The 13192-nt window shown below is 46.1% G+C and overlaps 1 protein-coding gene across 2 annotated transcripts; it reads left to right on the top strand.

Moving 5' to 3' along the window:
- Window positions 1-5554: 5554 nt before the first annotated feature.
- LOC115109430 (zinc finger protein 710-like) lies at window positions 5555-12793 on the top strand. 2 transcript variants are annotated; one of them, XM_065009756.1, is made up of 5 exons: window positions 5555-5601; window positions 7869-9371; window positions 10578-10769; window positions 10856-11030; window positions 11524-12793. In XM_065009756.1, the coding sequence occupies exons 1-5, from the start codon at window positions 5557-5559 to the stop codon at window positions 11685-11687; spliced, it is 2079 nt and encodes a 692-aa protein (XP_064865828.1). In that variant the 5' UTR covers window positions 5555-5556; the 3' UTR covers window positions 11688-12793. The 2 variants fall into 2 exon arrangements, with proteins under 2 accessions (XP_064865828.1, XP_029490176.1); XM_029634316.1 differs by having other exon boundaries at window positions 7869-9401.
- The last annotated feature ends 399 nt before the right edge of the window (window positions 12794-13192 follow it).

The following is a 13192-nucleotide window of genomic DNA, read 5'->3' as shown; positions in this document are numbered from 1 at the left end:
AAAGGCTGATCATGGCCCACATCAACACCATTTTCCCAGAAACCTTAGACCCACTCCAATTTGCATACCTCCCCAACAGATCCACAGATGATGCAATCTCTATTGCACTCCACACTGACCTTTCCTACCTGGACAAAAGGAACACCTATGTGAGAATGCTATTCATTGACTACAGCTCAGCGTTCAACACCATAGTGCCCTCAAAGCTCATCACTAAGCTAAGGACCCTGGGACTAAACACCTCCCTCTGCAACTGGATCCTGGACTTCCTGACGGGCCTTCCCCAGGTGGTAAGGGTAGGCAACAATACATCCACCACGCTGATCCTCAATACGGGGGCCCCTCAGGGGTGCGTGCTCAGTCCCCTCCTGTACTCACTGTTCACTCATGACTACATGCTCAGGCACGACTCCAACACCATCATTAAGTTTGCAGATGACACAACAGTGGTAGGCCTGATCACCGACAACGATTGACAGCCTATAGGGAGGTCAGGTCAGAGACATGGCCGGGTGGTGCAAGGACAACAATCTCTCCCTCAACGTGATCAAGACAAAGGAGATGATTATGGACTACAGGAAAAGGAGGACCGAGCATGCCCCCATTCTCATCAACAGGGCTGTGGAGGAGCAGGTTGAAGCTTCAAGTTCCTTGGTGTCCACATCACCAACAAACTATCATGGTCCATGCACACCAAGACAGTAGTGAAGAGGGCACGACAAAACCTATTCCCCCTCAGGAAACTGAAAAGATTTGGCGATGAGTCCTCAGATCCTCAGAAAGTTTGACAGCTGCACCAGAGAGCATCCTGACTGGTTGCATCACTGCCTGGTATGGTAACTGCTCGACCTCCGACCGCAAGACACTACAGAGGGTAGTGCGTACGGCCCAGTACCTCTCTGGTGCCAAGCTTCCTGTCATCCAGGACCTATATACCAGGCGGTGTCAGAGGAAGGCCCTAAAAATTGTCAAATACCCCAGCCATCCTAGTCATAGACTGTTCTCTCTGCTCCCGCACGGCAAGCGTTACTGGAGTGCCAAGTCTAGGTCCAAAAGGCTTCTCAACAGCTTCCACCCCAAGCCATAAGACTCCTGAATAGCTAATTAAATGGCTACCCTGACTATTTGCATTGCCCTCTCCCACCCCTCTTTTACGCTGCTGCTATTCTCGGTTTATTATAGTCACTTTACCTCTACCTACATGTACATATTACCTCAATTACTTCGACTAACTGGTGCCCCTGCACATTGACTCTGTTCCAGTATCCCCTGTATATAGCCTCGCTATTGTTATTTTGCTTCTCGTCTTTAATTATTTGCTACCTTTAATAATTTTTTTTACTAATCTATTTTTTACTTAACACGTATTTTTCTTAAAACTGCATTGTTTGTTTAGGGCTTGTAAGCAAGCATGTGACAAATAATTTGATTTGACCTTAAGCCCTGACTTAACCCCTTGCCTAGCTCATGTTAGCCACCTTGCTAATGTTAGCGTTTGCTACCAAGCTAACATTAGACACAACAAATTGCAATTCGTAGCATATCATACGAAATGGATAATGAACATCCATGAATGAATACATACCATACCAATCGTAACATATCATATGGATTTTGTTTACTATGTTTAGTCTAGCCCTGTGTCCAGGTTAAGAAGACAGTTGGAGAGATGCAGGCAGGGTGAGGCAGCTTTTTTACCCATTGCAATATTCCATCTGTGACACTCACATTCAAGCTGTGCAATTGTCTGGTGCTTATGAAAAAGCCTGCTGTGTTTTTTGGGAAAAAGCTTAATTACGTCAGCTAATCATGCTTGAGGCACACTATTATATCAGTGTGTCATGCAGAGGTGAGGTTTGTGTGGCTCTGACTCTGGTTCTGGCTGCTTCCTGATACAGGTCTGAGATGGGAGGCCACTTGACCCCAAACAACATTAGCCCATAGGACTGATCACAAGTCCAGGTTCAAAACCAGAGAGGGAAGTTATTTCCTTTGAAGTTTTTTCACATTGTTTCCCATGTAGAAAATGTAAAGGGGTTTACTGGAATGACGGGTCGACGAATACACTTTCTATACCTCACCTGAGGCTTTGAACGGGATATGATAGTAGGTGCCAGGTGCACCGGTTTGTGTCAAGAACTGCAACGCTGCTGGATTTTTCACACTCAACATTTTGCTGTGTGTATCAAGAATGGTTCAACACCCAAAGGACAACCAGCAAACATGACACAACTGTGGGAAGCACTGGAGTCAACATGGGCCAGCATCCCTGTCGAAAGCAGTCGACGCCTTGCAGTCCATGAGAGACAAATGTAGGTAAAAGGGCAAAAGGGCAGGGGGGATGCAACTCAATATTAAGAAGTTGTTCCTAATGTTTGGTATACTCAATGTATGGAGAAGGACTAACCTGAGACTGAAGAGTGTGTGGGTGTTTCTGCATGTGTCTCACATAATAATTACTCATCACTAGAAGTCCATCCTGACCCCTGGTAGCTGAGTCTCTCTCTCTCTCTCTCCCAGAATAAATTGTATCACTGAGATATGATACTGTTGTCTATATTATGGTTCTTATTACAGATGTAAAGAACCAGTCTGTGAGGAAATGTAAAGGAACATTTTTACAGTAACTTACACAGACACCCATGTCAAGTGTGTTGTTTCAGAGCTGTAGGGTGGTGGAGGGACCTGAAAGTGTGTGTTGATGTCAGTGTGCGCCTGTCCCTGTTCACAGAAGCGCTCGCACACATACACACACACACAGTGGAAACCCCAGTTGAGTGTTAGTAGATACACTAGTGAGAGCTGGGCCATGGCTCACTTCCCTCTGTTTCTCTCAGTATAAGATGCATGTGGAAACCTGTGGAAACACAGAGAGGAGTGACATGAGCAGGCTCTCATTATTCATTGTATGTTTCTCTCTCTCTCTATCATATTAGTGCTGGTTTCCAACAGCAGCCCCATATTTACCGGCAAATGGGCAATTGGATAGGGCTGGGAACTGACAGCGACCTCACAATATGATATTATCACCATACGTACGCGCCGATACGATATGTATTGCGATTCTCACGATTCTGTTTTACTACAATTCGATAGAGCAATTTTATTGCGATTTGGTGTTACAAACATAATATTATTGCTCATTATGTCTGCTGCAGAGACAAGAGAGAGCATTAGAAGATAAGTTTTGATCAGTAACTGAAATAAAAGTACTGAAAACATGTTGGCTCACTAGTTAGAAATAAAGTGGAGAACAAGCTTTAAGATGAGAAATACCAGAGTTTTGGTACAGCGAACTAGTACTAGCTAACACTACTTAGCTAATGCTACCTCGATACTCCAAGTACAAATCGATACTTGTAGTCAAAGTATCGATATAATATTGTCCAAAATAATATTGAGGTACGTAACTATCAACTTTTTCTGGTGTTCTGGTGTTGTAAAGATGCGGGCCTGGAACAGAGATTGTGTGTTCCTTCCCAAAACTTTTGTCGTCTTTTTCATTTTCCCCATAGGCTAGTTCTGTGTTGTTTTATGTACGTGTCCCTTGTTGTTTCTTCCATGTGGTTTCTTTGTCTTTCAGCCTCTTATCTCTTTGTTTCTTCCCTTGCTCTCCTTCTATTTTCTCTCCTATTTTCTCTCTTGACTTCCTGCTATCTCTCCCCCTCAATCACACCCTCACTCAATCTCTCTCTCCCCCTCCTTCCCTCGCTCTCACTCCCTATCTCCGTATCTCCTTCTCCCTTCCTCTCTCTATCTCTCTCTCATTCTCAGCACTCCCAACCACTGATTATTTATCAAGGTTTTCAAGGTTTGCCCTTTCCTGTTATTTAGTGGAGAATATTATGCACAGCCTGCCTCCATACAATCAGGATTAGCATGTGCTCATTTACTGTAGACTGCGTGTCTGTGTGTCGGTGTGTGTGTTGTGATAGTAGCCCCCTGTCAGGGATATTGATCAGTTGTTTCTGAATTAAAGAGAAACATGTTCATAATAGCGTACCTGTCTCATTATCAAGATTAGCTCGACCACTGACTGCCTTCCCACACACACACCCAGTGCCCAGCCCGCAGATACTTTGCCGCACTCTTTCTGAACACAGCCTGAAAGAAATCTGGAAGTTCAATAGTTAATGTCTTCCCTTGCTGTTTTTCCTTTTCCTCACTCTCTCCCTCCCTCCCTCGCTCGCTCCCTCTATCTCCTCTCCTCTCTCTCCCTTCCCCTCGCTCTCACCCCTCTCTCCTTCATTCTGCACTCCCCCTCTCTCTCTCTTGCTGATGGACTCTTCTTTTTATTTTCACACTCCACCATACCCCCTTTTTTGTTCTCTTTTTCCCTCTCCTTCTTTCCTCTAGCCCTCCCTTCCCCTTCTCCCTCTTTCACTGCATGTTCTTTCAGCCCTCCCTCTCTTTATCTCTCTTCCCCATCCCCACCCCCACCCCCTCTAGAGCACTCCTCCCTCCCTCCTCTTTTCTTTTCTTTTCTTTTCTTTCTTTCTTTCTTTCATTCCTTCATTTTCTCTTTCTTTTACCACATCCTTTCTTATGCTTTTGCTCTCCCCGTCTCTCCTTTCCCTTCTTCCTCCTTTTTTGCTGCATTCTGTTCTTCCCTCCCCCTCCCCCATCTCTCTTTCCTCTCTCTCTTTTTCTTTCTGTCTCTGTCTCTCTCACCCCCCTCCTCCTCTCTGCCTCACTCCCCCTCCCTCTCCCTCTCCCTCTTTCTTCCTTATTCTCTCTCCCCCACGTCTGTCTCACTCCCTCCCTCTCTTTCCTGACTGCTTTTCTCTCCTTTCTTTCTCCTTCTCTTTCTTTTGTCACTCATTTTTCTACTGAATCTCAGACATGGTACACTTCAAACTGTCTCGCGTTTAATTAATTAAATGTAATAAATAAAGACAGAAATATACATGTTCTCTGGAAAGTTAAAATGTTAGCATATCTTATTTGACAGTTAGCCACTGACAGAGACACATCCACCTATACTGTATGTGTGTGAATATGTATGTCTGTGTGTGTACGTGCGCACGCACAGAGGAACTACCGATTAGATGTTATAATTGTTTGTGTGTTTGATTAGGCTTGCTAAAGGAAATGCAAAGTATGAGTGTGATAAAGAGAAGATAGGCTTGGGTTTCTGTGTGCCTTAAAGACAAACGTCTGTTGGAGGGTCATGCTGAATTGTGTGTGTGAGAAAGAGAGATAAAATGTGTGCGCTGTATGTGCGTGTGTTTGTCGGTGTGTCTGTGTGAGTGAAAGAGAGAGAGAGAGAGACTAGGAAGAGAAAGAAAAAGGAGAGGGGGAGAGTGATAAAGAGAAGTGAGCTGGGAGGGAGAGAGAAAGAAATGGTGTGTGCGTGTGTGTGTGTGTGTGTGTGTGTGTGTGTGTGTGTGTGTGTGTGTGCGTGTGTGTGTGTGTGTGGAGGGGGGGGGGGGGGCAGGCACAGTCAGTTCTGATAACAGCAACAGTAGGAGGAGGATGAGTCGTGGGACCGCCCCACTCTCCCACAGATATAAATAGGAGCCGGATTTTTTTTACTCCACTCAGTTCTCCTGAAGGATGAGATCCCTGAAACACCTCAAACATCACACCAGGAACAATGTGGTGAGTTGTTAGCCTAAACTGAGACCGTGATTACAATACTAGTTCAGTGGGGATGTTGTATGTTGATTTAAAGGTGGTTACACTGTTTCTCTCTAAGTCAAAGGAGATTACTTTTCTACATTCATACAGTGCTGCAGGAAGAACATATTTTACAGCTAAGAGTAGACCACCAGACTAGACTACTAACTATTCTCTCCTCTCTGTCTCTGTCACACCTCTGCTAAGCTGCTAAGCTTCATATTGTTCTGATTGTTTGATATTTGTCTTAAACCTTCTTTCACATAGAACTTTAAATGTATAAGTATAGACTTGCAATTACTATCTTGCCTTTCTGTTTCTCTGTCATTTGTCTTTTTGTTTTTCATTTAGCCTGCCTTTCATTTTGTCGTGCTTTTCTCCTTCCTTCCCCCTCTCTACCTCCCCTCCTTTCTCTCACTCACTCACTCACTCACTCACTCACTCACCCTGTCTCTCTCTGTCTCTCTCACTCCTCCCACACCCCTCCCTCTCCTTTTCCTTTCTCTCCCTCTCCCCATCTCTCTCACATGCTCACTCAATCTCTCCCTTCCCCTCCCCCCCTTTCTTTATCTTTCAGCCTCTGCATCTCATTTCGCTCCCTCTCCCTCCACTCCTCCCCTGCCCACATCTCGCTTTCTCTTTCTTTTCCTCCCTCTCCTACTTTCTCTCTCTCACACACACACACACACACACACACACACACACACACACACACACACACACACACACACACACACACACACACACACACACACACACACACACACACACACACACACACACACACAGAGAGAGAGAGAGATACACACCTCACTCTCTGTGTTCCTCTCACAAACACAAAGTCTGTCTCTGTCTGACTACTTTAAAAGGAGTAATTATAAATGATGTGGTTACCAGGGCATCCAGGTCTACCCCCCCCCACTCTTCCCTCTTTCCCTCCTTTCTCTTCCTCCTTTTTTCTGTCTCCATCCCCTCTCTGTCTCTTTCCTCAGTATTGTATTATGAAAGATAGCAGCTCGTAATCTGTTGTAGTGTATGTCCTAGACCAGGGGTACTCAACTCTTACCTTACGAAGTCCGGAGCCTGCTGGTTTTCTATTTTACCTCATAATTAATTGCACCCACCTGGTGTCCTAGATCTAAATCAGTTCCTGATTAGAGGGGAACAATGAAGAAAATGCAGTGGAACTGGCTACGAGTTCCAGAGTTGAGTTTGAGGGTCCTAGACTAAGGTGTATGAAGAGGCTAGGGTCTATCTCATGTATTTTTCCATCATTACACCAGGTTTGAAGGAAATTACCTGAAAGTATTGGGGTACACTAGGGACCTGTCATTTGTTATGGAGCTGGAGCTTGGTTGTGCCAGCATTTAGCGTTCTTCTAGTTCCCCTCTGTTTTGCCTTTTCAATCATCTAGAGGGCAAACACAATCATTTGTAGACCATAATGCTGCTTTTTGGTGTATACCATAACAATACTCTTATGTATAAGTATTGTATACTTAATCTGTTCTCCTCGCGATCATATTTCTGTCTTGGTTATAACTGAGTATGTCTTCTACCACCTTGTAACGGAAGCCCTGTGGCAGTGGAGGTGAACTGTGAGAGGAGACCATGTGTTTGGTTACTATTAGTAGTGCAAGGCAGACGACTAGGCTTGCTCCTCACGAATGGGACTGATAGATAGCCCCAGCCTCCAGCCCAGTGATGATGAACCCAGTATGGTCAGCCTGGCCAGGGCCACTCTGGACTCCACAGGAAGCTCTGTGGACAGGTCACGGAAGTCCACTTCCTGGTGGGCCTGCATCCCATTTGTGTTCCTTATGATTTTAAAGGCTGTCAAGGAAGGAAACGGGGCTCGAGTACCGATCTGCCTTATCTCCTCCATCTAATGTTCTCTGCTGGATTCAGAGCAAAGAACCAAGACGTTGTCAGAATGCAGCTGACTGTCTCTAGCAAGGGAGTTGGGAGTTGGGAGGGAGTTGCATAAAAAACAAATGTGTCAGACCACTTCAGGGATCTTATGAACTATCAATCATTATTCCCACCACACACACCTACCATTGATTTCTTAGGAATACATATCACTTAGAGAGATCTGACTGTCAGTCCTTGTACTTATAAGCAATATGTGGCTTATATAACGGTAGTATATTATAAAGCAATCTCACAATGTTGAATACATGTCTTTGTGTGGTGTGGTCTGCTGCTGTGTGCTGACCTGATCAGTGCTGTGTGTGTGTTCTCTGTTAGGAGGAGGAGAGTGGCCGTCTGGTGCGGTGCTACCCCAAGGTGGTGGAGGGCCAGGTGGATGCAGGAACACAGACAGAACCCGTGGTGGTGCTGTCACTGGCCCAGGCTGCTGTCCTGGGCCTTATCTCCCAGAATGAGATCTTTGGAGCCACCATAGCCCCCAATGGCTTCTACATGGGCGAGCCCAGGGAGTATGGCAGGACCCCTCCTACTCCAGAGGGCATGGAGTATGAGTACGCTGACCAACTGATTGGGGCCAACGGGGACTACCTGTCTGAGCCTGTAGGGGAGTCTGAGCCCCACAGCAGTGAGAGGAGGCGCCCCGGGCCCAGAGGGAGGACCAGGAGACCCAGGAGTGAAGGAGGAGCGCCAGGGGAGCCCCCTCACAGAGTCCCCAACATACAGACTCAAGTCAAAGGGGAGCGGGGAGAGTCTGACACCCCTCCGTCCTGCATCCACATGGCGAAGAGCCGTAGCAGCCCAGGCAAGACAGATGAGCCAGCCACTCACAGACGGCCTCTGAAGGAGGAGCAGAGCTGTGGTAACTGTGCTGTGTGTGTGAGAGAGACGTCCAGTCAGACCCAGACGGAAGTGCGGCCAGAGCGGGGACCAGAGGAGAGGAGGGAGGGAGGAGGAGAGGGACAAGAAGAGGAGGTAGCTGAGGAGGAAGAAGGAGTGTTGAACCTCAAGACTGGAGGAGACAGGGGACACAGTCCCAGTCCCGTTATGAACCGCTACTTTGAGTCCAGCGAGGTGGCCTATGAGTCTGCTGACATGGCCGTGGGGGACTATGACGAGGGCAGCCAGGGAATGTTGTGGGCTGCAGATGCTGAGGGGATAGCCAGGCGCATGCAGATCGACCGGCTGGACGTTAACGTCCAGATAGATGAGTCCTACTGCGTGGATGTGGGAGAGGGCCTGAAGAGATGGAAGTGCCGCATGTGTGAGAAGTCTTATACCTCCAAGTACAACCTGGTCACCCACATCCTGGGCCACAACGGCATTAAGCCCCATGAATGCCTGCACTGCGGCAAGCTGTTCAAGCAGCCCAGCCACCTCCAGACCCACCTGCTCACCCACCAGGGCACCCGGCCACACAAGTGCACCGTGTGTAAGAAGGCCTTCACCCAGACCAGCCACCTGAAGAGGCACATGCTGCAGCACTCGGACGTCAAGCCCTACAGCTGCCGCTTCTGTGGCCGAGGCTTCGCCTACCCCAGTGAGCTCCGGTCCCACGAGAACAAACACGAAAACGGCCACTGCCATGTGTGTTCCCAGTGTGCCATGGAGTTCCCCACCCACGCCTACCTGAAGCGCCACCAGACCAGTCACCAGGGCCCCACCACCTACCAGTGCACTGAGTGCAACAAGTCCTTTGCCTACCGCAGCCAGCTGCAGAACCACCTCATGAAGCATCAGAACGTAAGGCCCTACGTCTGCCCAGAGTGTGGAATGGAGTTTGTCCAGATCCATCACCTCAAGCAGCATTCCCTCACTCACAAGGTACTGACACCACAGGCCCTCGCCGACCAGGTACTAAAACCCCACTGACTTGATATTCCATATATTACATTATTCTGTACCAACCCCTGTTCTAACTCCAGCTCAGAATATCAGGGTAGTCCAGGCTCTCACAGGGTCACCCAGGGGTCACACCAGCTCTAGAAGGTCATCAAGATCTCCGCTTCTTATGAATCACACATTTCTTGATTGATGCGATAAACTCTGAGAAAACATCCATAGCATGCTGCTCACTGAACAACACTCTCTGAGCTGTTTCTATGAATTCCCAGTAACTTGAATTAATTAACAGGCAGAGACAGACAGGGTTAGGTGAACTCAGAGGTATATCAAAATACCTAAAGGCTGTTATTCCTATTGCCTTAACCAGTTGCAATGTAAACATAGCCTTCAAAATGCTTGGTTTGTTATGTTTGGTCTGACCTAATCCAGCATGTGCTTTGTGCTGTGTGTTGTCATACAAACACATACCACCCTTCATGCCTGATGCTACAGTCTATGCTTTGATCCACAGGAGGTTGGTGGCACCTTAATTAGGGAGGACGGGCTCGTGGTAATGACTGGAGTGGAATCAGTGGAATGGTATTTAAGGTTTGATGCCATTCCATTAGCTTCGTTCCAGCCATTATTATGAGCCATCCTCCCCTCAGCAGCCTCCACTGCTCTGATCTCTACACTGATTCATCCTAGGCCTAGAGCCTCAGTCGGAGAAATTGTAGTGTCACATTGACAGGGCATTTACTTAAATATTGACTTACAGATATTGTCACAAACAATTAGATTTATTTTTTTAGCGTTCATCAAAATGTAGGTGTATCCAAACATTTCATGTTAATTTAATGTTTTAACATGCTTTTCAATATTAACCATGCACCTTTCCATATTGTGAGAGTATCACAAGCTTAGAGAGCCAACACTTGGTGGTGCTAACGTGTATGTATCGAGTTGCTGCCATTATGAAAGGATTTCACCTCTACCCTACAGCAGTTACACCTCTTGACCTGTGATGACTGTGTGTTTTTGTGTGAAATCCTTGATTGTCTGATAAATGACTATAACAACCACCAATCTTAGTGTTCATTTCAACGTGTAACTTGCTGTTCAAACCGTAACTTGCTGTTTATCAACAATAAACCCAACTTTATTCAACCAAATTAATTAAAGAGCCAATCCTCTTTATTTTCCCAGAGTATGAAGGAATTCAAATGTGATGTGTGTGCCCGGGAGTTCACCCTCTCTGCTAACCTCAAGAGGCACATGCTGATCCACGCCAGCATCAGGCCCTTCCAGTGTCACGTCTGCTTCAAGACCTTTGTCCAGAAACAGACCCTCAAAACACACATGATCGTCCACCTGCCTGTCAAGCCTTTCAAATGCAAGGTCAGAAGAGCTCTCTATAGACAGCATGGGTTGAGTTCCACTGCTTCTAGAGTGTTGAGATTGAGTGTTGTTCTCTTGTGTTCCAGGTGTGTGGCAAATCTTTCAACAGAATGTACAACCTCCTGGGCCACATGCACCTCCACGCTGGCAGCAAGCCCTTCAAGTGTCCTTACTGCTCCAGCAAGTTCAACCTGAAGGGCAATCTGAGCCGACACATGAAGGTCAAACACGGCGTCCTGGACGCTTCACCAGACGGACAAGGTGACTAACAATATTCATTGATACTATTCTTCAGTTATGTACCTTGTTAGTTATGATTTGATCTTGAATTAGCTAATTCAGTTATGTGATTTTTGTTTCTTGGTACAGAATGTTTATACACTAGACATTTCAGTGGGCTCTGTGTTTCATTGTGTTTTTAGTCAGTCTGCCCTTAATGCACTTTAACTCAGCATGTATGCAATCTACTGACAAGTGTTTTGGTGCTTCTCTGCCACTCCCCTCCCTCTGTGTTTCGCAAATATAGAAGTGCTTGGACTAGACATGCCGGTCTCTATCGGTAGAGAGGGATAGGGAGGCAGGGGAGGACTGTACTGTCCTCTATGAGGCTGGGAGTAGCTGTGTGTGTGGGTGTGTGTGGTTGTGTAGACAGGATGGGCTCGTATGTTCGTGTGTGTGTGGACAGGATGGGCTTGTGTGTGTGTGTGTCGACAGGATGATGCTCATGTGTGTGTCTGTGTATTTCCTTCCTCAGCCCCCCCTGACATAGAGAACCAGGAGGACTATGACGAAGACAACTTTGAATTCAGCGAACGAGAGAACCTGGCCAGTAACAACACACCAGACATCGCTAAACTGTCTGAAATTGAGTATTATAGCAGCTACGCCAAGGGTGCAGGGCGCTACAAAACGGCATGAATGATTAAAAGACCCCATATTGAGTAGAAATGTAAACTAATAAAGGAAGTTAGTGCCACTAGCAGCTGACAGCAATGTGATGAGCTTTTACTCACTGTAAGGGCATGATATAAAGTGGTGGAGTCTGCCCATTCGTATACACTGGAATCTGTTCTCTCGCTCCGGTATTCATTGGGAGTGAGAGACAGGTCATTTGGGATTGTAGATTTCTCATCGGTCTGTTTGTTTTGTGCTGAAATGTGACTTCAGCTCTAGCTGCCACAACATTGTGATTGATAAATGTAGTGTTCACATGAAAAAGGGGTAATATCTGAAAATAAACCATCATCCAAACCTCTGGGAGAGACATACTCAACATACATCCCCAGATGTGGCCTAACTCTGTAAGCACACTTTGTAGGGAAACACCCATACGGTACCGACGTGGCTCAGTTGGTTGCGTACGGTACTTGCAACACCAGGATTGTGGGATCAATTTCCACGGCGGACCAGTACGAAAATGTAATCACTCACTACTGTAAGTCACTCACTACTGTAAATCGCTCTGGACAAGAGTGTCTGCTAAATGACTAAAATGTAATAGTAAAATGCACTTACTCATTCAGAGCCATCCCCCAGTAAGTCTGTGTGGGTAAATTAGAATACAGCTGAGTATTATTGCTTTTATTAACATATATAACAATGCATACAAGCCAGTCAAGTAAATGTGTCCTCTGTTCACGTCACTTACCAAAGCTGATAACATTCAAGCAGTTCTCATGATGGTTAGCCAACCAACTTTTATTTTTATTTTACTTCTCTGTTTTACTTTTATACTGCGAGTAGTTTCAACTACAGTTCTAGGTTTAGATAACATAGGATGCTCATTTCATATTCTGTTGTATTTGAAATGTGCAGAAAGAATCATTCGGCCAGTGTCATTCAGACTCCTCGAGTTGGCTGGTTCTGCACGTCATCACTTTATGGCCCCATGTTACTAGCTTGATTTGAAGTGTCTGCATTGGCAGACATTTTTGTTATTGATCCCGAGTTAAATAATTGTACTGATGCAGCCCACATCTTTAAGTGAGCTAAAAGCAAAATAAAATATGTTCGAATTGCCCTTCTGATGTAGCCACCATGTGCCAAAGAATCTGACCAATGTTGGGCCACATTGCCAAAGCCTACAGCTGAGGACAATAGCAGTCTAGTGGCACCCACTCTCCGCTTTGTAGAGCTGGGACATTTGATTTCACGTCCCCCAATAGCAGACTTCATGCAATTACTTTTTAGGCTTCATGCTCCCCCCAGTAGATTTTTTCCAAACGATTACCACTGAGAAGACGCTAGTGCAGTTTTTTTAGGATCCTTCACAATTCATGCCCCATGCAAGCCTTCATGAAACAGACTGCAACATTTCTCAAACGCAAACACAGCCCCTGCATACTCATTGTGGTTTTGATGGGTGAATCGCAACAGGATCTGTCCTAAAAAACTTGACAGAAATAAAGTGCCCTTGTGTCTCC

The sequence above is a fragment of the Oncorhynchus nerka genome, linkage group LG25, assembly GCF_034236695.1.
Source record: "Oncorhynchus nerka isolate Pitt River linkage group LG25, Oner_Uvic_2.0, whole genome shotgun sequence".
NCBI lineage: Eukaryota > Metazoa > Chordata > Actinopteri > Salmoniformes > Salmonidae > Oncorhynchus > Oncorhynchus nerka.
The sequence above is the reverse complement of the archived record's forward strand: the minus strand, read 5'-3'. Positions and strand labels throughout refer to the sequence as shown.